Genomic DNA, 25,636 nt, shown 5'->3' with positions numbered 1-25,636 from the left:
TTCACATAAAGTTTAGTTGCTTTTTTGCTAGTAGTAGTTCAGTTAGTTAACTCAAACAGAACAGTGTGTGCAAGTCAAAAGTCATATCCCTAAAGCCAATATAAAAAAAAAGCCCCCACAAAGTAACTAACTAACTACTTCCAAATAATACCAATACAGATGCTTCATAGCTGGATAGCAGAAGAGCAAAAATTAGCAGCCAACAAATGTGAAGACAAAACCACAAGCAAATCTTTAGCACAGCCAGCAGCCTAACAGCCTTACAGCCTTGTAGCCAAGCTCACAAATACCAAATGAACACAGTCAAGACATCAATTCACAACATGCATGTTAGCACAAACTATTTTGAAGGAACTAGTACTCTTTTCTCTCCGTCTTTTTAAAATGAGTTGGGAAGCCGGCAGCAAAGCCTAACCTTACTTTTAATATTATCAAACAAGGAGAAATGGTTTCCCCTGGTCCTAAAATGGTCATAAATCAATTTAAGAGTACTTCCTTGTTTTATGAATGAAGCTGGCGAGTTGAAGCCTGCATGCTGTGTGTGTAGATCAATCAGCGGCAAACTTAAAAAAATAACTCCTTCAGTTTCTCTCCTCTTCTCTCTGTTTGGCACAGCCATAGGCCATAAAGCACAAATTATTTTACTCAAGTTGAAAAATATTTAACTTCAACAGATGCTCCCACCTTTCAAATTCAATCAAAGCAACACGACAGTCTAGCCTGTTTATGAAATGCTACATGAGCAACAGTGGTGCAGCAGCATATTTGGGCATTTAAAGGCCCTGTATGCTCACACAGGTCTTTTCACTCACAGCTAAGTAGACCTCTGCTTAGCTGGTTGTGTGTGTAATATAATAGGCTACTCTTAATACTACTTAATATTATTACATTATTATTTGTAATAACCAATCTAAAGTAATACAACACTGGCAGCGGTATGTGTGGCAGTAAAAGTACCTTTTGGTAGTAGACTATTAGATTCATTTACTTATCAAAGTGCCTGCAGGGATGACCAGTGGAATGAAACCAGCCAATCGAAAAGGCTGACACTCAATAGGCACAGTTGAAGTGATAGAAATGATTGGCCTCTTTTGCTCTAGCTCCTTTAAAATTTACCCCTGAGGTGCATATAAAGCAGTTATGCAACCATATTGATAGGACTTGGAGTCTGTTGTATAAATGATTCAAACCCAGATCAATAACTGAAAGGCTGTGTGTTTGTGTGCTCTGATTTAAAAGGCCTATTATGCTGGAATCCTTTATATTGCAAAAAAGATGTATAAACAGTGCCCTCTGTGTACTGTATGATTCTACTAGTTTTACTCATCCACTGTTAAATACCAAATATGAATAGCTCACCTCAGAAGACATCAATCAAACAGATTTGTGTTTAATTTAAAATTCAAATGCAATACGCGTTTGACCCCAACAGAAAAATTCTGCCCTCAGCTACTCTTAAACTGCTTTGTGTCATCAGTCTGTGATTTTCAGTATTCTCTGCTTTTTGTCAATCACCTTTTTGTTGTGCTGACTTCACTTCAACTCGCTTCATCTAATTCTACAAAAAAGGTCTACCAAAGTCAAATCAGAGAACGGATGTGAAAGGTGATCAAGGAGTGAAGAGAAACATTGTCGTATGAGTGAGAATTTATAGTCAAAAGCTTTGACCCCACATGGCTCTTTGTAGGGTTCTAGGGTCTCTGGGGGAGACGCATCTGCCAGAGCAAATGAAACATGAGTTGGCAGATTTGTTTGGCTTCCAGGCTAGTGGTCTGTCCTATCTATGCTTAAACACACTATGATGCACATTTTGGATTTGGTTGGTTTTCTTTTTTTCCAGTATTCCTTATCTTTCTGTACATATTTGTACCTTATGATGATAGCTTATCTTAATGTCTTGTCTTATAAATGGAAAATTAAAATCTCTGTAAATAAACTGTGGGTCTGAAAAGTAAAACCAACGTGGAAGTGCCTTAAACCTGCATTCTATTTAATTTCCAGGACGAGGCGACTCCACTGGTTGCAAAAAGAAGTCCAACTGCATAGAAGTCTATGAGAAAATGACCCTACTTCTCACTTGATTTATTACCTTGTTAAACATTTTTATAATGAGTTTCTCTCAATCAAGTTTCAAGTCTTCTTCAATACAGCGTGATGTTCGTTTTGTAAATTAAAGTCCCATTTAGACTATTTTAGAATTGACGATAAAGCAGGGGATGTTTGAGGGGCGTGGCTACACGCCAACCTGTCAATCATGATAGAGGCTTAGCGATGCCTATCCATGGCTCTGTGTACATTAAAATAGGTGTGAACTTGTTTTGGGGTGCTGTCCATGTTATCATCTTAAACCTTGACACTCTCACAGTGTGTTTTCACTTTATCAAAGTTGATTTGAATACTTTGGTCGCCTAAAACAAATTTCTTCAGCATTCAGTATAGGGACCTTGCCAACCAAGCTAGCTAGTGTTAGGAAATCTCTAAATTACATGATCGTTCGATTTCTGAGGAGGAAGGAGAGGTTGGGGTCGAATTGAAAGTTAAACAAAAGGTTTAATAAAACAACACGATGAAAACGACAGTCAAAACACAATCAAACATAAAACATGAAAACACTGCCAGCAGTGGACTGAAATGACATGTCTCCTCTTCAGGAATTACGGCAATCAGTCATGATACATTACAAAACAATACACTGCAACCAGCGGACTGCAGAACCTTGTTCCCTTGTCGGGTCCCAGGTCTGCAGTCCTGAGATCACCTCTGTTTCCGAATTATATTCCTGTCTCTCAGGTTAAGGACACACCTCTGATGTCAGGTTCACTCCAGGTCACAAACAAAGGTTGTTTATCATGGTAGTGCCAATTCTACAGAGATACACATTTTCTTTGTTCTAATCAGTCTGGCTTAGCAGGGAGTGGCTCCCAAAGTTGTTTAAACAATAAGTCTCCTAGAGCATCTACTTTCATGCTAAATAACAGACATAACCTAATTAATTCTTTAGAAACTAGGTTGGAGTGAGGCAGTCAAATGCTGATTAGTGTGGTGTGATGCAATCGGTATTGATTCAGTGTTCATTTAACTAAAAGTATATTTTTATCAGACATCACCAATGGTTTAACTTTTTATAACCTAACACTAGCTAGTGGTAGCGTTAGCTGGTAACTCGAGAAAGTTTGCCAATTTTCTGTGTTCTGCCGTACGCAGATAAATATGGCCCCAGTACCCGGAGGTCCGCATTTATCTGCCGGTTAAACTCCTCCCATTGACTCCCTTCAGCCAGGTGAAAATCTGTAACTTTCCCTCTTTAGCATTTATCTTAGAGCAACACCATTGCAACCATAAACAACACTAGCTTGTCTGCATCATCCTCAGAGGTGTCAAAAGTATTCACATTCATTACTCAAGTAGAAGTATAGATACTAGGGTTTGAAAAGACTTTTTTAGAAGTTGAAGTATCAACTCAAGCTTTTTACTTAAGTAAAAGTGTAAAAGTACTGCTTTCAAAACTACTTAAAGTATAAAAGTAAAAGTAATGTAAGGCAGAGATCTTCAACAGGGGGTCCTCAGAGTCATTGCAGGGGGGCCTCCAAATTATTGTACATTTTTGAGTCTTTAAAAAAAAATTAAAAAAAAATGCCTTAACATACTTCCAACATATTATTAGCAAATATAAATTCCCACTGATGATAGGCTTACTGGCCTACAGGTAAGGTAGTCACTAAGATATCAGCCCACAGATACAGTTAATCCTAGATTTACTGTGCCACGTAACATTAAAATATGATTTATAAAATCATGGCAACAATTAATATTTTAATAGCTTATGAAAAAAGGTATGTAAGAAGGCTTTAGGTTACCCTAACAGTTATTGTAGGCCCAGTTTAATATGCAACTTAATTTCATACAATGTGTAGTAGGGGGTCCCTGCTACATCTCACTTTAAGTTATGGGGTCCTTGGCTTAAAAAACGTTCAAGACCCCTGATGTAAGGGGGAGAAATGCCATAAAGGACAACAGCTTAACTCTAAAACGCAGGGACAAAATCATATGACTATAATAATGTTATATTAAAATCATACCTGCAAACTCAGAAGGGCTGAAAAGGTGACACGTAGGCAGCGGGTATAAGTTAGCAGCAGGTTTGATATTCGCAGGATATTCGTTTTCGACCTACCCCAACCTCCACTACTTTTGTTGTGTTTTTTTTTGGGGAGAGGGAAAGGTTTTTTAAAAAAAATCACAATGTCCTTTTTTTGTTTTTTTTTTTGAGGGAAGAAGGAGTTTTTAAAAAAATCACAATGGTATTTGTTGTCGCTACCGATTTACCAGCGAAAACAGCACTTCAATCTATGTTCCGGCTGTTGGCCGAGTTAGGGACCATCTACAAATTACATTACTCAGGCTGGTGACATAGACTACTGGGATTCTTTCAGGAAAGAAATCCCCAAAAATCACCAAAAGTACATTTTCTCATTCTGATTGCTGTAGTACTTGCCAATGGCAGGCTACTACTTACTACAGGTCATATTTGTGTCATATGTCACATTATAGTGAAACGGGATGGAATTAAAAGTTTAAAATATTCACTAAAAATCAACAAAAGTACATTTTCTCATTCTGATTGCTGTGGTACATGCCAATGGTAAGCCTTTACTTACTACAGGTCATATTTTTCTCATATGTCACATTATAGTGAAACAGGATGGAATTAAAAGATTAAAATTATCACCAAAAATAAACCAAAAGACATTTTCTCATTCTGATTGCTGTAGTACTTGCCAATGGCAGGCTACTACTTACTACAGGTCACATTTTTGTCATATGTCACATTAAAGTGAAACAGGATGGAATTAAAAGTTTAAAATATTCACTAAAAATCAACAAAAGTACATTTTATCATTCTGATTGCTGTAGTACTTGCCAATGGTAAGCCTTTGCTTACAACAGGTCATATTTTTCTCATATGTCACATTATAGTGAAACAGGATGGAATTAAAAGATTAAAATTATCACCAAAAATCAACCTAAAGACATTTTCTCACTCTGATTGCTGTAGTACTTGCCAATGGCAGGCTACTACTTACTACAGGTCATATTTGTGTCATATGTCACATGATAGTGAAACGGGATGGAATTAAAAGTTTAAAATATTCACTAAAAATCAACAAAAGTACATTTTCTCATTCTGATTGCTGTAGTACTTGCCAAAGGCAGGCTACTACTTACTACAGGTCACATTTTTGTCATATGTCATATGTAAGTAGTAGCCCACTATTGGCAGCTACTACAGCAATCAGAATGAGAAAATGTATTTTGGTTGATTTTTGGTGAATATTTTAAACTTTAATTCCTTCCCGTTTCACTATAATGTGACGTATGAAAAAAATATGACCTGTAGTAACCAGCAGCCCACTATTGGCAGCTACTACAGCAATCAGAATGAGAAAATGTCTTTTGGTTGATTTTTGGTGATAATTCTAATCTTTTAATTCCATCCTGTTTCACTATAATGTGACATATGACAAAAATGTGACATGTAGTAAGTAGTAGCCTACCATTGGCAAGTACTACAGCAATCAGAATGAGAAAATGTACTTTTGTTGATTTTTAGTGAATATTTTAAACTTTTAATTCCATCCCGTTTCACTATAATGTGACATATGACAAAAATGTGACATGTAGTAAGTAAAGGCTTACCATTGGCAAGTACTACAGCAATCAGAATGAGAAAATGTACTTTTGTTGATTTTTAGTGAATATTTTAAACTTTTAATTCCATCCCGTTTCCCTATAATGTGACATATGAGAAAAATGTGACCTGTAGTAAGTAGCTAGCCTGCCATTGGCAAGTACTACAGCAATCAGAATGAGAAAATGTCTTTGGTTTATTTTGGTGATAATTTTAATCTTTTAATTCCATCCTGTTTCACTATAATGTGACATATGAGAAAAATATGACCTGTAGTAAGTAAAGGCTTACCATTGGCAAGTACTACAGCAATCAGAATGAGGAAAATGTACTTTGTTGATTTTAGTGAATATTCTAAACTTTTAATTCCATCCCGTTTCACTATAATGTGACATATGACACAAATATGACCTGTAGTAAGTAGTAGCCTGCCATTGGCAAGTACTACAGCAATCAGAATGAGAAAATGTACTTTTGTTGATTTTTAGTGAATATTTTAAACTTTTAATTCCATCCCGTTTCACTATAATGTGACATATGAGAAAAATATGACCTGTAGTAAGTAAAGGCTTACCATTGGCAAGTACTACAGCAATCAGAATGAGAAAAATGTACTTTTGGTGATTTTTGGTGATTTCTTTCCTGAAAGAATCCCAGTAGTCTATGTCACCAGCCTGAGTAATGTAATTTGTAGACGGTCCCTAACTCAGCCAACAGCCGGAACATAGATTGAAGTGCTGTTTTCGCTTGTAAATCGGTAGCGACAACAAATACCATTGTGATTTTTTTTTTTGACAAAGTGTCCTAAGCTGTCCTCAACATACTACACTAGTAATGTAGTGGAATTTTATTGAAGACACTGAATGGGGGTAGGTCGAAAACGAATATCCTGCGAATATCAAACCTGCTGCTAACTTATACCCGCTTCCCGTGCGGCGATGTTTCAGTTCCCTCTAACGTCCGTTTTCGGAGCATCAGAAAGAAGCGCAGGCATTTAACTGGCTCCTAAATAAGGCACCGAAATCCGTGTTGCTATTCGGTCCGGTAGATAACGGTCGTTAGGGCCCGGTGGCTTATTAGCACCGGGTCTGTACAGGTGTTATGGATCGCGTACAAACCAATAGGGTGTCGGAATAGCTATGTTTATACTTCTTATCCAACCACAATCACATTCACTCTCTCCGGATGGAGCGATTTGGAGAGGTTTTTTTGTGTGTGTGTTTTTGATGACTGACGAGCTGGAATGAAAACAAGCCGAACTGAAATATGAGTAACGAGGCTATTTTTAAAATGTAAGGAGTAGAAAGTACAGATAATTGCGTGAAAATGTAAGGAGTAGAAGTAAAAAGTATGCTCTAAAATAATTACTCCAGTAAAGTATAGATACCCAAAATTTCTACTTAAGTAAGTTAACGAAGTATTTGTACTTCGTTACTTGACACCTCTGATCATCCTCCCCATCTCCACCCTCTTGTCTAAAAATATTCACATCTGGGTTAAAAAAATCAAGACGACGATGACCAAACTGCCAAACTTAAAGGAACACGCCGACTTATTTGGAATTTAGCTTATTCACCGTAACCACCAGAGTTACACAAGTCGATACATACCCTTCTCATCTCCGTGTGTGCTGTAAAGCTGTCTGACGTCTCCAGCGGCATCAGCCCATCACAGAACAGGCAGGTGAATGGTTCCAGTAATCCTACTGCTCCGAATAAGTGACAAAATAACGCCAACATGTTCCTATTTACATGTTGTGATTTGTAGAGTCACAGCGTGTACAAAAAACAACATAACATGAGACACAGCCATCTTCTAACCGTAAACAAACCGGGAACTATATTCTCATGCGGAAGAATATAGTACTTGGGCGGAGTGATATGATCGCAGCAAGCCTATCTGAGAATATAGTTCCCGGTTTGTTTACGGATAGAAGATGGCTGTGTCTCATGTTAAGGTTTTTTTACGACACGCGTCAAACTCTAAATCACAACATGTAAATAGGGAACATGTTAGCGTTTTGTCACTTGTCACAATTCGAGCAGTAGGCTAGTTGGAACCAGTTACCTGCAGGATCTGTGCTGGGCTAAGCTAATGCTGGAACCGTCAGACAGCGTTACAGCATGCACAGAGATGAGAAGGATATGTTTCGACTTGTCTTACTCTGGGGGTTACGGTGAATAAGCTAAATTCCCAATAAGTCGGCGTGTTCCTTTAAGGTTTCAAAACAGTAGTCCACAAATCAATGGGTGAGGTCAGTGTTTCTACGTCCATCATTTTTTTTACAGTCTATGATTATAATCTAGGCTCCTTTGAGTGGAGAAACTGATGTATCTATCTCTGTTTGGATATATTTATCTTTTTTTATATTTGTTTTGATTGCTTACCATAAAGCCAAAGGTGTATTTATTTTTATGGTGTATACTTGGTGATATGTGAAGCTGGTTAGCAAACCTCAAACCATTTCAAAGTTATGACCTAAATGTGTCAATAGCACAGAGAAACTGTGGAGTACTGAAACTTGGCATCAAATTCTTATCTTACATTTATAATCCTGTTTACTTATTGTTTGATAAGACATTTGCTGATTTAAATCATAATTCTGAACAAAAATATAAACACGATTATTTTTGGCTTGAGCATTTCAGAATCCTGGCTTCTTTTAAATGGAAATAAGATTTTAGTTTTTTCTGTTAGAAAAACTAGTTTGTATTCTACTGTAGTACCGTGTCAGTACTCAGGTATTTTATTGGCAAAAAAAAATGTTTTATGGATGCACGCTGGTATGTCCTATTGACTTCTCTGACATTAAAGACTGTTTACAGATACATGTGGTTTTAAATCTGCTTTAGGACAGCATGACCCCTCTGTTACTCTCTTCTGGCAACTTTCTCATAAAAACAAAACAACAGAAAAAGTCATCATACCACGACCCTCATTTCAGAGTGTACCTACAGTGTGGCTCATCCTGCCAGGATCATTTGTTTTCTCACCTCTACATGCTGTTAGTTATCAGGTCAATGCATCATGAGGTATTTCCTCTGCAGCTCAGTGGTTGACGGCTGGCCTGTCATGCTGGCAGCCATGGAGGTGATTTCCTATCTGCTTTGTGTGCTTTGGGATGAGTCAAGGTGAGGTAATGCTGCTGTAAAAATGCAGTCATGAAGAGCTATGGTCAGGTTGGATCCCCAAAAGACCTCATCCACTAACCCAAAGGGTACGAGAGCTGTTAAAATGAATCATGGCAACTACTGCATCTAGAACAGCAGATGTAGTGGCCATGTATTTTGTTCTGATGGCGCCATTCGTAAAACTTTACAAATGCCTGCTATTAAAAATCAGTAATACTTTATCGTAACCCCCTCTATAAGCCTTTGTGAGCAGTTTAAACACAATTAATCAAAGGTCTAGACACACTAATACACTAAAATGTACGTAGTTGTAATCAGAGATAATTAACAAGCTCAACTAAGAAACTTTATACCTGCTAAGCTCTACAGAGCCACAACCATGACTATAGGCACTTAGTCTGGTTTTGTAACAGACTATAAGCATTTGCTCTGTTCTGCTCTTCTACTTTGTTATAATTTATTATATATATATATATATATATATATATATATATATATATATATATATATATATATATATATATATATATAATGGGGAGGCAAGCCCAGGTTTCCAGGGTGGAGAACAGGTCAGGTGAATTCCGGGAAGGAGCGGGTCCGTCAGAGAGAGACATTACAAACGGGGTCCAGTGGCGGTGGTTCTGGTTCGGTATATGGCAGGAGTGGAGCAGTAGCAGGAGTCAGGTACCAATGGCAGCTGGAGGCACAAGAAAAGGAATCAGGACAGGCAAACATACAAGTAGACTTAAACAGATAGGCAAAGGTTTGTCTGGAGCGAGACTAACTGTAGTATTGTCTATGATCTGACACAGAGTGAAGGAATGACCGGCTGTATGAGGTGGAGGTTGATTGTGGTAGATAAGAGGAAGCTGGAACCCTGACCCCCAATTTCCACCAACTGCAGAACGTCTGCGGATCAGCTCCAGAAAGGCGGCAGACTCAATAGGTTTCCATTAAAGTCAATGTGTGTCTTTTCACTGAACGGCTGCGTTCCGACTCCGTCCCAGCTCCGGCGATCCGCAACCCTCCGGAGGAGATACGCAGAGACAACAAATCCGGACCTGGCGGGTATTTAAGGATGGCGGAGCACGGAGCCGACACGGAGCAGAGCTGATCCGCAGCCGTACCGCAGTTGGTGGAAATGAGGGGTGACTCCCGCACACCAGACTCCACTCCTGCAATTAGGACAGACAGAGGGAGGGAGAGAGTAGAGAACATCTATATATGTATATATATAGATAGATAGATAGATAGATAGATATATAGATAGATAGATAGATAGATAGATAGATAGATAGATAGATAGATAGATAGATAGATAGATAGATAGATAGATAGATAGATTTGATATTGATATATATCTATGAATAATAAATAGTGCAGTTGTAGTGAGCGTTACTTTATCTTAGGGGATCTTTCATGCATATCTAAACAAAGACCTGCCCTCACTATCTTACTGCTGCGTAAATCACTGTGTTTCATTCTGTTGGATGTTTAAAAACAAAAATCTAGTTTTTCCAGTGAGAAGATGTCTCATGGTATATTGTGTTGACATGCATCATTTCTCCGGAGAACCAGGATCTGTTTTTGCTGTCACTCTCACATCACTATATTCACTTCTTGGCTCTATTCCGCTGCTGTTAGACTTAATTTGAAATAATATGATAAGGAGAAGGAAATGGAAAAGGTATCCACTGCAGGTGAAGTGCAACCACTCATGCGGTAAAGCTAACTACAAGCATCATCTATTTAAAAACGCAGACGTACGACATGTGAGACGTTCTGAAATCCCATTTCAAGCCCGATAGCTCCACTTTTTCCACATCATTACTGTTCCTGCATTAGCCGTCAAAACATTTTAGCTTGTCAAGATATCAAAATGCAGCACCCCTGTCTGAATACATTTCAAGCCCGACAAATTTTCATTTCAAGTAGACTGGGAGAAATGCAATTAGATAAACTCCCCTGGCTAATCGCATTGCTAAAATACACCCACGTCAGGGCAATGTTAATATGAGAGACAAATTGAGATGATCGACAAACAGACAGGACATTTGTTTGTGTCCGTGAATAAATGTGAAAAGTGAGTGTGCTGTTTGAGTGCTGCAGATAATGTTGAGGAATTGCAAAGATGGTAATTATAAAAACTTTAAATTGCAATTTAGCAAAGTTCCTGATACTACTGTATGAAGAAACACGAGAGCAAATATGTCACCACTCCTACAAAAACATTTGTATAAACATGAACACACCTCAGCCAGATGCAGTGAGAAACTGAACTCAAATCGGTAATGCTTTAGATTTACAACCCGCAAATTACAGTGTAATGATTTAGTACATTAGTATTTGATGTTTAAATAGCATGTCCATGTGAAAACAAAAAAAAGTTTCTGACCGCATAACTTAACGTATATAGGGTTTTTATTGGGTGTAGGTTTGGTTCCAGAAGTGGGGGTAACACCTAGGCCTACTTAAGCCTACTTAAAGTGTTCATATTATGCTTTTTGGCTTTTTCCCTTTCCTTTATTGTGTTATATATCTTCTTTGTGCACTTTATAGGTTTACAAAGTGAAAAAGCCCAAAGTCCAACCCAAAGGGACTTACCATCAGAAAACACTGTTCACAAACTGCTCCAAACAGCTCTATTGTAGTCCAGCCTTTACTTCCGTTGCAAACGTGCATCACTTTGTAACACACCTTATAATGCTCTCCTAGCTGCTAGCGTGGCACGCCCTCATACTCTGCTTCTGACTGGCTAGCAGCTACTGCGCATGTGCGACTCCCAACAAAGATGGAACAGAAGTGCGATGCCTCACTCTGTAGCTAAAACAGATTGTACCCGCTTTGTTAACCGCCATTTGGGGCGTGGCGTGGGAATGACAAGTCGGTGTAGCATCAAAATGATTTTGAAGCACTCATTTTAAAGGTAAAAAAGTTGCATAATGTTGCTTTAAATCATACTTAGTTTGATACAGACCTGATATTTTATAGATAATGTTGCACTTACGTCTTTAATACAAATAGCTATTATTTTAACGTCTTTTTAAGAGAATATTATCTAAAAAAAAAAAAAAAAAGATTCAAATCATTTTATACACTAAAAACAAGCAACGTTGACTGTTTGAAATGGGAAGCCAACAGCGCTCTTCCTGGTTAAAGTCCGATGTTTTGTTGACCCATCAATCCAGCCAGACCTTCTCCCCACAGACTTTTTTTGCTGTATAACAATGTCAGAGGGCTTTGTCACTTGAAAGCAAACATACTGGATGTCATTTTGAGGCACTTGATGAAGCGACTGATGCTGTCACTCTTCCTGGGGGGGAGGGGGGGTCTCTTCATATCATTACCAGCTGGGTACTTTTGAACTGCCAAAGCATTAAAAATGTGGGGAAAAGCTGCATTACTACAGTGTTCATCCTTTCTACACTCAGAACAGTGTAGTTTACAGTTTGTGTTTCACTCCCCGTCTGTGCATAATATTTACACTGTAATTTGTACTGTACATTTTTTCCTGTGAACCTGACAAGCTTTTGACCATGCTGGAGTTGTTTCCCTTTTGCTCCTCTTGATTCAGACTACTTGGTCTTTTAGATCTCATTCTTAACTTTATGTTCTTGGTTTGTAAAGTTGCTTTGGGATACATATTAGAAATGATTTTATTCAAACAAACAAAGTGTGATTACTTAGCTGAAAGGAGTCATGTATTGCACTTCTGTCTTCTCCTTTTCTTTCTGGTGCATACATCTGGTGAAACGGCACCAGGTTAAAAGGACAAAATTGAAATCCAAAGAGAGCTTGCAAAGGTTAAAACCCCTCTGACAGCAGTGTCAAACATTAGCCTCGGCTGAACATGTTGCAATATCTTCCAAGGCTTTACTGGTTCTTTAGGCCAATAGACAGAGCAGTAAGGCACTAATACAGACAGGCTGGGAGTTTGACTTCTGTTGAAAACATCACAATGGAAATAAAGTTGAAATGTACTGGGCTGCTTTGGATAAAATGAGTTAAGTGAAATTTAAGTGAAAATGATGTAATTACTAATATTTCTATATCCATATTCCAACAATTATCTTTCAAGACTTTTAAACTTTGAATTATGTTTGAAAGGAACTCCATCACTGTGAATGAGAAGCTGATAATCATGTACAAACAAGTTCCTATTCACTTTCATCATACCATACTGTTTCAGGGGTTGCGATAAGTCTTAACTTCTGTTCAGGGTTCAGAGCTGTCCTCAATATTTTTTCTGGGAATTTGGGGGGATTTATTTTGGGGGACAATAGATAAGTAAATACAAATTGAATTTACTTTAATTGAAATTAGTGTTAATTTTGTCAGATGAGACGAGACTAAAAATGACCTTTTTTCCATGACTAAGACGATGACGAGACTGTGCCAATGTCGAAAAACGCTGACTAAGACTAAAGTAACATGCATTATTGTTGACGAAAAAAGACGAGACTAAAATGTTTTCCTTCCTCTTCATTTTCGTGAGATAGAATATTCAGCTGTTACTAGGGTTGGGTACCGAGACCCGGTGCTAATACGGCACCGACAGGTGCCTTAACGACCGTTAGCTACCGGACCGAATAGCTACGCGGATTTCTGTGCCACTTAAAAGCCTGCCCTTCTCTCTGATGCTCATTAACGGATGTTAGAGGCAACCGAAACCTCGCTGCATGGGACACTAGTTAATACTACACTTGGCAGCAGGTAACGTTAGCCTACCGTTAGCTAGCAGCTGGAGTAAACATGGTTAAAATGCTGACAGCTAAACGGTGTAAAAGTTTGTCTGTATTTCACTGTGTAGGATTCCAACACCGAGACGTACGACAGTTTGTAGCTGCAATTGTCTGAAAAACAACACATACGAATACGAGGCGTATTCACTTGAAATATACCTCGCCAGTTTTGTGCTGCATTCAAAGTTATTGTAAAATACCCTTTTCCCATCCAGTGGTTGTTTTTGTTGTTTAACAGGAATTTACTGGTGAAATAAGGAAGAGGCTCAATATTTATATAACATTATATTATTTATTTTTATATAACTATTTGACTGAAATGGTTATCAGAAATAATCTCAGAAATAATTTATTTTAAAAAAGACTAAAATGTTTTGACTAAAACTTGACTAAGATACCTTGAGTTCTCTTTTGACTAAAACTAGACTAAAATGACAAGACTATTAGTCGACTAAAACTTGACTAACAAAAACAGATACAGTACAGGCCAAAAGTTTGGACACACCTTTTCATTCAATGCGTTTCCTTTTTATTTTCATGACTATTTACATTGTTTGCACTGAAGGCATCAAAACTATGAATGAACACATATGGAATTATGTACTTAACAAAAAAATGTAGCCACCCTTTGCTTTTTTATTAATAAGGGAAAGAATTCCACTAATTAACCCTGACAAGGCACACCTGTGAAGTGAAAACCATTTCAGGTGACTACCTCATGAAGCTCATTGAGAGAACACCAAGGGTTTGCAGAGTTATCAAAAAAAGCAAAGGGTGGCTACTTTGAGGAATCTAAAATATAAGACATGTTTTCAGTTATTTCACATTTTTTTGTTAAGTACATAATTCCATATGTGTTCATTCATAGTTTTGATGCCTTCAGTGAGAATCTACAATGTAAATAGTCATGAAAATAAAGAAACACACTGAAAGAGGTGTGTCCAAACTTTTGGCCTGTACGTATATGAATGACTAAAACTAACAAGGACATTTGGCACAAGACTAAGACTAAATTAAAAATAGGTGACAAAATTAACACTAATTGAAATACAGGGATTTGTATGTCTCTACCATATTTATATTCCAGGAGAAGGCTTTGAAACATTAGGGATATAACAAATGTTTACCAGTTGAATTAATATACCATATTAATATAACACATTGGGAGAAAATATAACTAAATGTAATAATTTTGTAGATTTTTTGGTTGCTTGTTTAAAATGTCTATATGGGGAAAACAGGAATTGTGACCTCAGTATTTCTTGAGCTGTGGTTTGTCTTGGTTTCTCTCCAAAATGAATAATTCAGCCGATACAGTAGCATTTTTTGTCAATCACAACTCAGTCAAGCCAGCTGACGAGTCAAAGAGAGGCCAACTGCAAACTAGGAGAGTTTGTGAATCTACAATTGTTATCTCCTTCATAACTTTTCGTACTTTAATTTAACAATGTTTACGGCTGTGGCTCAGGAAGTAGAGCAGTCGTCCACTAATCAGAAGGTTGGCGGTTCAATCTGTGGCCCCCTGCCTGCAACATGTTTATCGTTTCCGATGAGCAGGTAGTACCATAATAATAATACATGTTACTAAGAAAAAGTATAAAAACAACAATAACTAGAGATAAATATTAATAAAGTTGCTGTAAAACAGCATAGAAACAGCGTCTTCTGTGCGTGAATGGTGGCTTGTAAAGCATTTTGAGTGGTCTCTAAGACTAGAAAAAAACTATATATATATATATATATATATATATATATATATATACAGTACAGGCCAAAAGTTTGGACACACCTTCTCATTCAATGTGTTTGAATGTGAATGTGTCTTTATTTTCATGACTATTTACATTGTAGATTCTCACTGAAGGCATCAAATCTATGAATGAACACACGTGGAATTATGTACTTAACAAAAAAGTGTGAAATAACTGAAAACATGTCTTATATTTTAGATTCCTCAAAGTAGCCACCCTTTGCTTTTTTGATAACTCTGCAAACCCTTGGTGTTCTCTCAATGAGCTTCATGAGGTAGTCACCTGAAATGGTTTTCACTTCACAGGTGAGCTTTGTCAGGGTTAATTAGTGGAATTTTTTCCCTTATTAATAAAAAAAGCAAAGGGTGGCTACTTTGAAGAATCTAAAATAGAAGACATGTTTTCAGTTATTTCACAATTTTTTGTTAAAGTGCCCATATTATGAAAAAATCACTTTTTCTGGTGATTTGGGGTGTTCTTTTGTGTCTCTGGTGCTTCCACACACATACAGACTTTGAAATAAATCCATCCATGCTGTTCTGAGTGAGATACGGTTTCTGAATGTGTCCTGCCTTCAGTCTCCTGGTGAGCTGGTCAAAATCGGCTCGGACTGTGACGTCTCAGTCCGAAATGAGCTGGCTAACCACAACCGTTAGCTCGTAGCGTTAGCGTTAGCATGCTAACGCTAATGCTAACGCTAGCATGCTACGTCGTTCTCAATAGCAAAGCACTGCTACAACACACACAAGTTCACCATAATCTCTAAAAGAACTACTTACATGTGCTCCCTGGTTTAGAAGTCTCCCAGCTGATCCTGCCTTGTAACTGACCAAAGTTGGAGAAACAGCCTTTCTTTTACTGTCTCTAGAGTTAGCTAGCTGACATGAGCTACATCTGAGCTACTGAGCATGTGCGAGTGCAATCAAAGATAGTACAGAAGAAGAAGAAGAAAAGAGGTCTCACTCTGTAGCTAAAACAGAAACCAGGTGAAAAGAGGATCTACAGCAGTGAGAGAGAGCTGTGCAGTACAACAACAATATGGTGTTTTTAGATAATTAAACCTTGTAAACCTATTCTGGTAAAACCTTAAAATACAGTTATGAACCTGAAGATGAGCAGAATATGGGCGCTTTAAGTACATAATTCCATATGTGTTCATTTATAGTTTTGATGCCTTCAGTGAGAATCTACAATGTAAATAGTCATGAAAATAAAAAGGAAACGCATTGAATGAGAAGGTGTGTCCAAACTTTTGGCCTGTACTGTATATATATATATATATATATATATATATATATATATATATATATATATATATATATATATATATATATATGCATTAACTTCAAGAAACAAATGAATAAAAGAGTGAGTTCAGGCAGTCAACTCCAGTCAGTCACTTTGCTAAGATGACTCTCACTGCAACATATATCCAAAGCACTTTTTCAGCTATGCTGTCCTTTTTTGCTGCTGTTGCTTCTGCTGTTCATACAGCATTTAAAAACACCAATATCCAAAAGTAGGCTCTAGATTCTACATTCCCCTATACGAGGGTAGTTATTATCGTTTAATGGCCTCGCCTCTCCCTGCTTGATGCTTTCTTATGAGGAGCTACGAAGACTAGACGCCAAATATCTAGGCTGTACAAAAATTAACGTCAAATATTTAGGCTGTACATATACTACATAAAAGTCCATTACTGTCTGACTAAACTACAGAGAAGGAGAATCAGCAGATAAGGGGTGATAAAACCTCAGAAAAAGAATCAAAATACTGTAATGTAAAATGATTCAGGGCAGAATAAAGGCATCAGATGCCAGCTTCAGAATAATGTACCTGTTGTTGTCAATAGCTACAGGCAAAAGCTTTTAAGAGTATTTCAGTTACGCATCAAAATAGTTTCATACTTCACTTTCTTTGAAGCATCAGCATGAAAAGATCAGGCCATGAAAACAAGGATTTCTGTGTTGAATTCCAGGTTTCAATAAACAAGTAAAAACACAATGGAAGTTTCTGTTAAACCTCTGATAATGAGCTTTGACCTTGTGTTTTTGTTTAATTCATCACCTTACTACTACCTTGATTAAAGATGTTTAAGTATTATACCTTACTGATGCGATTCTGCTAGTTCACTGCTCCCCCCCCCGCCCCCCCCCCGCCGTTAGTGGCATTGATTGTCTACTCACATGGTTTGCCAAGTGTTAATCAGGAACTGATTAGAAGCAGAGGATGGACATCTGGGATTGTAATTGATTTGCCCCAGCTAAGGACTAAGATTAGTCACTTAAAGGGGGATGCCACACAGTTTAAATTATTCACGTATGTTATTACTGTGCCCCTGGACAGAATTAAAAGTCAGACAGAAGCCTTGAATTTGTGACTTGGTTGTCCCATTCATTATCTGAGGAGCACCGACAGATTTCACATCCCACTTTACAAATTTAAGGGTTAGTTCTTGAGTTTCTAGCTTCAAAGAAGAGTTGTCTAAGTTCACAGTTATTGACCGATCTGTCCTGAGGCATAGGAATAACATATGTGGATTCTTCAGAAGGGTGGCATTCCCCTATAACTCTTTTTTGAAATGCAGTGCAATACTTCCAAAGATTTAAGCTCAAGCCGGGGGAAATAAAGCGCATGCAAGTCAGACTAGAGTATAGAACTGTATGTCTGCAGTCAAACTGCCCTTGAAAAAACCCTGAATTTAGTCTAAATTGGGTCAGAGTCCGGGGAATGTAATCTGGGCTCCCTCGGAGGAAGGATGAAATGAAAGCATTTGCAGGAAACCAGCCTATTCCTGGGCACCCAATAGGTGAGGAACGCAGAAACCCAGTGGGATAGTTCGGTACATTCAGAAAGTATGACTTTTTATATCAATCATTTAATACAACCATGATTTGAAATGATCCTGATGTGCAAAGCCGCTGAAGTGATGAATTCACATCTTAAAGGCAGCAATTTAATCTAAAATCCTCATTTTTTTGAATCAATAAAGTCATTGTAGGAGAGGAAGTAGGACATGTTTTATGCAGTTTGGCGTCTGAGAGTGAAATGATGTGTCTATGGTACATCCGCGGGGAATATGATGACAGATCTTTCCTCTTTTTTAATGCTTTTATCTATTTTACTATATCTCTGATTCTGTGATCCTCCTACATTTATGACACTGGTTGGTAATGGATATCACTGTTTGGAAAGAGCAAGTAAATTGAGCCATTTTCCCTCTCATTATTTCCTCCCCTCTGAAATCTCTTTCTTGTGTTTCTTTCAAACATAATGTCCTTTCTCCTGGCCTGTCAGAGATTGAAAGCTCCCTTTTTCTGCTTGCTATACTGTTATCTTGGGACTCCTATAACCACTTCATCTGCCCCACAATGCATTTGCTTTTACTTTGTACATATTCTGCCCTTCATTGCCTTCTCTCTCTTCTCTTTCCCCCTGTTTACATTTGTCCTTCACTCACTCTCTTCCCCACCTCTATTCTCCTTTTTAAATCCACATGTCTCTATCTGTTTCTCCTCTCCTCTCCTCTCCTCTCCTCTCCTCTCCTCTCCTCTCCTCTCCATATACGTCTCTTATCTCTCCTTGTATCCCCGCCATATAAATAATTGATGGCCCGTCTTTGACTTGCCTGGTGTAGTTAAAGGGCGACTGAAGTCCTGAGGACAACATCAATACTGAGCTAAAAGTACAGCCTTGGCTTAGGCACAGTGTGCTTGCCACACTTTCACAGGAGTCAGTCTTTACTATAATGACCTACTTAGATTTGAATAAAAAGTATTTTTCTTTTTCTTTTCTCATTTTTGTATGTTCACAGCTTCAGAAAACTTTATCCAGTCCACTCACATGGGACAAAAGGGCTTTCTCAGCTAGATTCCTACATCTGACAGCTTGCATGTTGCCTTGTGCCAGAGTTGGGACGTCATGCAGCAGCTTATAGGCATGATTCTCAAAATGGGATCTGTGGCACTCTGCCAGTGGGTCTGTGAAAAGTTTTCAGATTCATTCATTTAAATTATCATCATATACAAATTTGTATTTAATTTCCAACTAACTAAGACTATAGAAGTGTAAAAAAAAGGCTACGTCAAATTATTCCAAGGTACATATACTGTACATGAGGGGGTCCCTGGTATATTCTCTATCTTGTAAGGGCTTCTTAGCTAAAAAAAGATTGAGAACCTGTGTCCTATTCTTAATTTCCTCAATATGTCTTTTCAGAGTAACTTTGTCTTTTGTCTGTTTCAGCAGATTTTTTTGTTGGCTAGGTTATGAGCCTATTTCTGTTTTACGCAGTGTTGGAAAAAGTATATATCATACATATCATCATATATTTTACTATAAGTAACTGCCACAGTGTAAAATCCTTTTACAAAATGTTAAAAAGTCTTAAATTTCTACCGGGTAGCTTAATCTATAATAATCATAATAATCATTTATTAGAAGTTAATTTATATTTTCTATTAATAACCTGAATGTGTAATGTTGTCAAATAAATGTAGTGGAGAATAAGTATAAAGTAAACTTAAAATGGAAATACTCAAGTAAAGTACCTCAAAATTGTACTTATGTACGGTACTTGAGTAAATGTACTCACGTTCCACCGCTGGTTTTAGGTTCAGCGGTCTGGCATGGTGATATCTCTGTAGTATTAGAGTGGTGAATATACAGTAAGCTGAACATATGGCTCCCCGGGGTATATGGCACATTTTACCCCACAGCCACTAGTTTAATAAAACTGCTTCACACATACCTGCAGGCATTCATGACCTTTAATAAATAATACTGACTTAAATAAAACTAGGGCGTACAGGTAGACATCACCTGTTGTGGCAGATATCACATTTCTTGACGGGGCTCTGACTGTTTTCTTCATGTGATCTTACGAGAAGAACGCCGCCTCTTAAATCTGTGACTTTGAAAGAAATGGCTCAACTCACCTAACACTGCAAAGACACTTTACATGATGTGAAGTCAGCTTCACTCAAATTTTATGGTAACATGTTTAAAGGTCCAACATGTAATATATTTACTGTAATAAATCCAAAAAATTTCCCCAATGCGTCATCAGGATATTAAGGAAAAATGCTAAGTTGAAATACTATCTTTTCTGACAACAATGCTATTAGTATTTTCTCCTTTTGAAATTTCCGTTCTAGTTTGACAGCCAGGCCAGGTTGCCAGATATACCTGTAAAAATGTTAGGACAGCCATGAAAGCAGCAAACAAACAAACAGGCTCAACGGAGATAGATTCTACCCAACCCATGTTTCTAACAGTTGCGTGACCAGAGACATAACAAACCCCGGGTAAATATTGGAGATGTATTTGAAAGATGGAGACAGCTTAGAGCTCAAAAGGACGGAGAGTTGGCTAATTTCCTCCTGAGCCAGTAAGCATTAGCTTCAGGCTAATTTATCACGGCTACAAGGGACGGGCATTTTATGTCATTTCAACATTTGTGTACTCACATTGAATTATATAGCTAGAGTACCCAACTTGGTTACTTGCAAAAACAAAATGAGACATAGCCAGTAAAGTGATCCCGACTGGTCCTGGCTAACCCTGCTAACATTACCGGAGGATCAGGCAAGCAGGCCACGGCTGTTTACAACGTGTAGCCTGTTCAGCGGCCGTAGCCGACAACAGTGAGTTATTTTAAGCCAAGAGAGGGGGGCTGTAAATTGGAAAGAGAGGACCGTGAGTTTGCAGTGTGTTTAGCGATTGTTGCTGTAATTCTAAGCCAATAAAGTGGGGAGGACAGCAAGGTAGTGTTATTTTTAGCGGTTCCTACCATAATTCTAAGCCGAGGAAGTGTGTCTGTCCATCGGGTGGAGAGGACGGCGAGGTTGTTGTGTTTTTAGCGGTTCCTACCGTAATTCTAAGCCAAAAAAGTGCATCTGTCAGTTGGGTACAGAGCTCCGCGTGAGCACAGGCTTTAATGACTGTCAATATAGCCAGCATCTAACGTTAGCTCCACTGTGCTGTGAAGTAATGGCTATGTGAGACAAGCGTCTAGCAACATTGTTGTGGATGCTCCTTCAGCGCGCTTTGGAGGAGGGTCTATAAAGCGAGACTATTGATGCTGTGGTCTCAGCCTGGCAACCTCCGTGAACTTCGAGTTTGGGGAGGAGGGGTCAGGGAAGACGACTCTCTCCACTATTTTGAATTTGTACTGCAGTGACTATTTTAAACGCTAGCTGACAGTATTACATATTGCACCTTTAACTTTTGAAATGTACTCATTAACAACTATTAAAGCTACTCTTTGTGAATGTAAAATTACTAATTATTATGGAACCCTGTGGAGTTTTTTTTGTGTGTATCCTTGAGCCCCAACAAACTGCTGAATGCATTTCCTTCCTCATAAAACACTTGCAAAGGTGCCTTTTTAAATATTTTGAAAACCTGCAGCCACTTACTTGCAGTCTTCTTCTTTCTTACCCTTGCTGGCATATTGATGCATTTTTTGGGCATGTTTCCTCCGCCAGCTGTCAATTAGTAGAATAGCATGAAATCTTGTATTGCATCACCACGTCATTGTGCTCGTGCATAACGTTCAAACCAAACGGGGACCCACTCTAAAGACATTGCTCAACAGCACTATTAGCAGCCAAAATCCACACAGGGTAGCTTTAAGAAAACTTTATTCAAAAACTGATTTTGATGGTGAGTTCAGGAGAAATTTCATGTTTTCAGGTATCTGTGTCTCCAGATTACGGTAAAAATGGGAAGCAAAGACCAATACTGTCAAAAGAGCAGCAAGTTGTGTTTTTTACTGTAATCCGACTTTGTAGGAAGGTTGCGGTGTTTGGTGTTTTAAGCCCCCAACGTCGTCTTCCAGGCAGCGCTGCCTGAAAGGCACTAGGATTAAGTTAGGGTTAAGGTTAGGGTTAGGGGCCTTGAAGTCGACAGTCGCAGCGCTGCCTTGAAGTTGACGTTGGGTGCTTAAAATACCATTGAGCGAAGGGTGCCTGTTAACATATGATTGAAGTAGATAACTTGATTAATCATTCATCAGTGTAGCACCTACTTAAAATAACTTTTCTGTCATGGAAATGTCAAACAGGGAACGATATTTGTAGGAAGGCTTTGCACGTAACAACTGACTCAGTTCATCCCTTTAAAATATTATACTGTCAAGGATCTCCACTAAATGCATGCAGCAACCCATATTAAACATGTTTGTTTGGCAACATGAAGGCCGTATTCTTTGAGTGTTTTAATAAAGATATTTAATAAGGTGGTCTGTGTCTGCACCACCTTATAGAGTTAAAGGCTGCAGCGTGGTACAGAGCAAGGTCAGTTGAGATCAATGCAATTGATGTCTGATGCGATTGAAATGTGTAAACAAGGCTCAGTAGCTTCTGTGTGCATCTGGGCCTGGGGTTTGTGTTTGCTGTTTGTATATAGCGCCCACGCTCTCTGATTGTATTGTTGATTTCAAATGAATGTATGTACTTTAGCGCAAAGCTTGTGTGTGTTTAAGCAGGTTTTGTCATGAAAAACAAGGCTCGGACCCAAAATTGCAGAGCAGGATTTATTAAACAAAAGATTTAACTGAAGGTGTCCTGAGGAAGGAAGGCAGGCAGGCACAAGGAAAATAAACCAAAATCTAAAAATCCAAAAACCACAACAAAAACCCAGAAGACATAAAAAGGGGAAAATACAACCAGGAAGAATGACAGCGAGGGTAAACAATGTACCGACAAGAGACAAAGACAGCACAGGGACTAAGGTTACACTTTACTTGAAGGTATCTACATAAGAGTGACATAAACATTATAAACAAGTCATAAACGTTTACGACATAATGCTTCGTTTAGTAAGTGTCATTCGGTTTTGTCATGACAAGTTATGGTTAGGTTTGGGTTAAAACGCAGCGCCCAGGATGGGTGCTACGAGGGGCACGGGCACAAGGGGACCACTGGTGTGGATAAAACACTTTAAAGAACTCCTTAAAAAAACGGGTTCGGTTATATAAAAAAGAGGGGGCTGTTTAACAGCCCACAGTTATTAGTCTTACTGTAATACCATGTGAAAACACTTGAGGAAATATGAGCGCTGTATGAGCGTCAGTCCATTTAGTTGTGCTGCTTAGCAAGAGAAACTGAAGGCAGTCAGGTATCAACGTGTCTGTTCTTAATGACAGTAAACATCCTTTCCACTTTGAATTTGATATAATGCCTTCTGGATAATGCAATACAACACCTTTGGTAAACAACAAGATACATAAGGGATCTTTTTTACCTTGTGCAATCGGTGGGTGAATGTTTATCTGATGAGCAGGTGGCACCTCGGCCAGTGTATAAATGTGTGTGTGTGTGTGTGTGTGTGTGTGTGTGTGTGTGTGTGTGTGTGTGTGTGTGTGTGTGTGTGTGTGTGTGTGTGAATGGTACCATGTAAAAGCACTTTGAGTAGCCGTTAAGATTGGAAAAGTGCTATGTAAATGCCTCCCATTAAAAATGCAGTCCATTTTAATGACAGTAAACGTCCTTTCCACTCCAAATTTGATATAGTTCACACATTTGGTAGACAAAAAGATACATAAGGGATCTGTTGTACCTTGTGCAATCAATATAATAAACAAACAGCACTAAAACGTCCCCATGCTGAGAGATTTCAATAAGTTGTATTAACCTTTGCACAAATATTGCTGTAATGTGTGTTTTTATTGAGATATGTTTGTTCTCGATACTGTTTATTGTTTTTATTGGTGAGACAAAGACACATTTTCTGGCCTAATGGGAAAGAAAGATCAATTTTTATTAATTTCTATTCTATTCTAGTTGACTGTAAACCAGTGGTCTACCATATAAAACTTTGCTGGGTGATTTAACCCTCCACTCAATCTATAGACTATCTACTTTTTTATGCAGCACCTTGGTGCTTTTTGTACAGCACTTAGGCTACACGTTGTTTAAATGTGCTCTTACTTACTTACTTACTTACTTACTTACTTACTTACTTACTTACTAACAGAGCTTCGTAAATTGAGCTCCATATCGTGTGAAATTGTTTCTCGTTGTTGCTCTCTTACGACATCGTCCTTTCAGTACTCAAGTCATTTTTCTTAATGTTTTCCACTATTGAAGTGTTAGTGCTTCCTTAATTTTTTTTCCAGTTTTGCAATATGAGCTTCTTATGACAAAAAAAATAATAATTTGGCATCCAGTTAAGAATGGAGAATATGTGTGGTTATCTGTTAGCACTTAACAAGTAACATTTGTTCTCAGTTGGTGAAGTGGAAATAAGCTGCTCCAAACACTTGATGCTTAAAAGGAACGCACGCGTCCTCCATCAATAAATCATAAATCAATCTCACACAGGTAGAAATTACGTCTGTTAAATGATCTTGATTGACACAACCGTTTTTTCCTGTCCTGTCTTCTCAGATCGATCACTACGCCCAGAGGGATCTGAAGAAGGGCCTCCAGCTCTTTGGCACAGAGGGAAACGTGGGTCTGACCAACGCCTGGATGATAGTACAAACTGATGTAAGATGTGTGATCACCGGAGGGGGCGGGTGGTGCTGATTCAAAACACAAGTTGGAAGATATTTAAGACAGAAAGCCCCAGATGTTTTGAGACATCTTTCTTCTACTCAGTTACAGTTTGCCGAGGTAATGATGCTTTAAAAACATGTTGTGAACATTGCAGCCCATTCAAAATTAACGCCAATGCCATTTAGCAAGACAAGTCATAAATACCTTGTCATCAGCTAAGGATACATGACGTTTAACTGCTTTAACGTGGCACTGCTTACTTTTGCTATTGGCAAGGTTTCCCCATTTGTACCACTGTGATCACATTAAATTAACAGGGAGTAGTTAAATGTTGAAGGGCCATTTGATTTTACATTTCTCCATTTCATATAAAATTTGAATAAAAGTGCAATCTTTCCTGTAGTTAATGGGATCTTGACATTTACAAGCAGGCTGGTAAAAAAAAAATACTGGCAATCTAAAAAAAAATAACACAGTACCAGTAAAAATGTGTGAAATATCTCAACCAACTGTAACAAACACTCGCAGCATTACTAGTCCAAATGCTATGGTAGAATGGTGTCAGAGAGATTAATGCACCACATTCTCTATGAGACTCTATGAGGTAATCTTTGTTTCCAGCTCTTACTTTGAAGTGCTTTTTCTTTTGTATTATTTATTTATATTTTCTCACGTTCCTTTGCAAAGAAAACACAACGTAAGAAACGGAGATTTGGATTTAAGGATTGCTGCGGCTGGTGAATGCCTTTTGGGAGACATCAAACGATAGATCGGAGACCTCAGTGCTCTTTGGACTTTTTTCATATGACAGATCCAGATC

At 38.2% G+C, this 25,636-nt stretch overlaps 1 protein-coding gene across 4 annotated transcripts in view; it reads left to right on the top strand.

The window, feature by feature from the left end:
- tspan4a (tetraspanin 4a) overlaps window positions 1-25,636 on the top strand; it is a 174,340-nt gene that overhangs the window by 130,623 nt on the left and 18,081 nt on the right. For all 4 annotated transcript variants that reach the window (XM_039795901.1, XM_039795900.1, XM_039795898.1 and 1 more), the window contains one exon: window positions 24,706-24,807. In XM_039795901.1, the coding sequence (XP_039651835.1) occupies window positions 24,706-24,807 (102 nt within the window). The remainder of the gene's footprint in view (window positions 1-24,705; window positions 24,808-25,636) is intronic.

Source organism: Perca fluviatilis, chromosome 3 (genome assembly GCF_010015445.1).
Source record: "Perca fluviatilis chromosome 3, GENO_Pfluv_1.0, whole genome shotgun sequence".
Classification (NCBI taxonomy): Eukaryota; Metazoa; Chordata; class Actinopteri; order Perciformes; family Percidae; genus Perca; species Perca fluviatilis.
The sequence above is the reverse complement of the archived record's forward strand: the minus strand, read 5'-3'. Positions and strand labels throughout refer to the sequence as shown.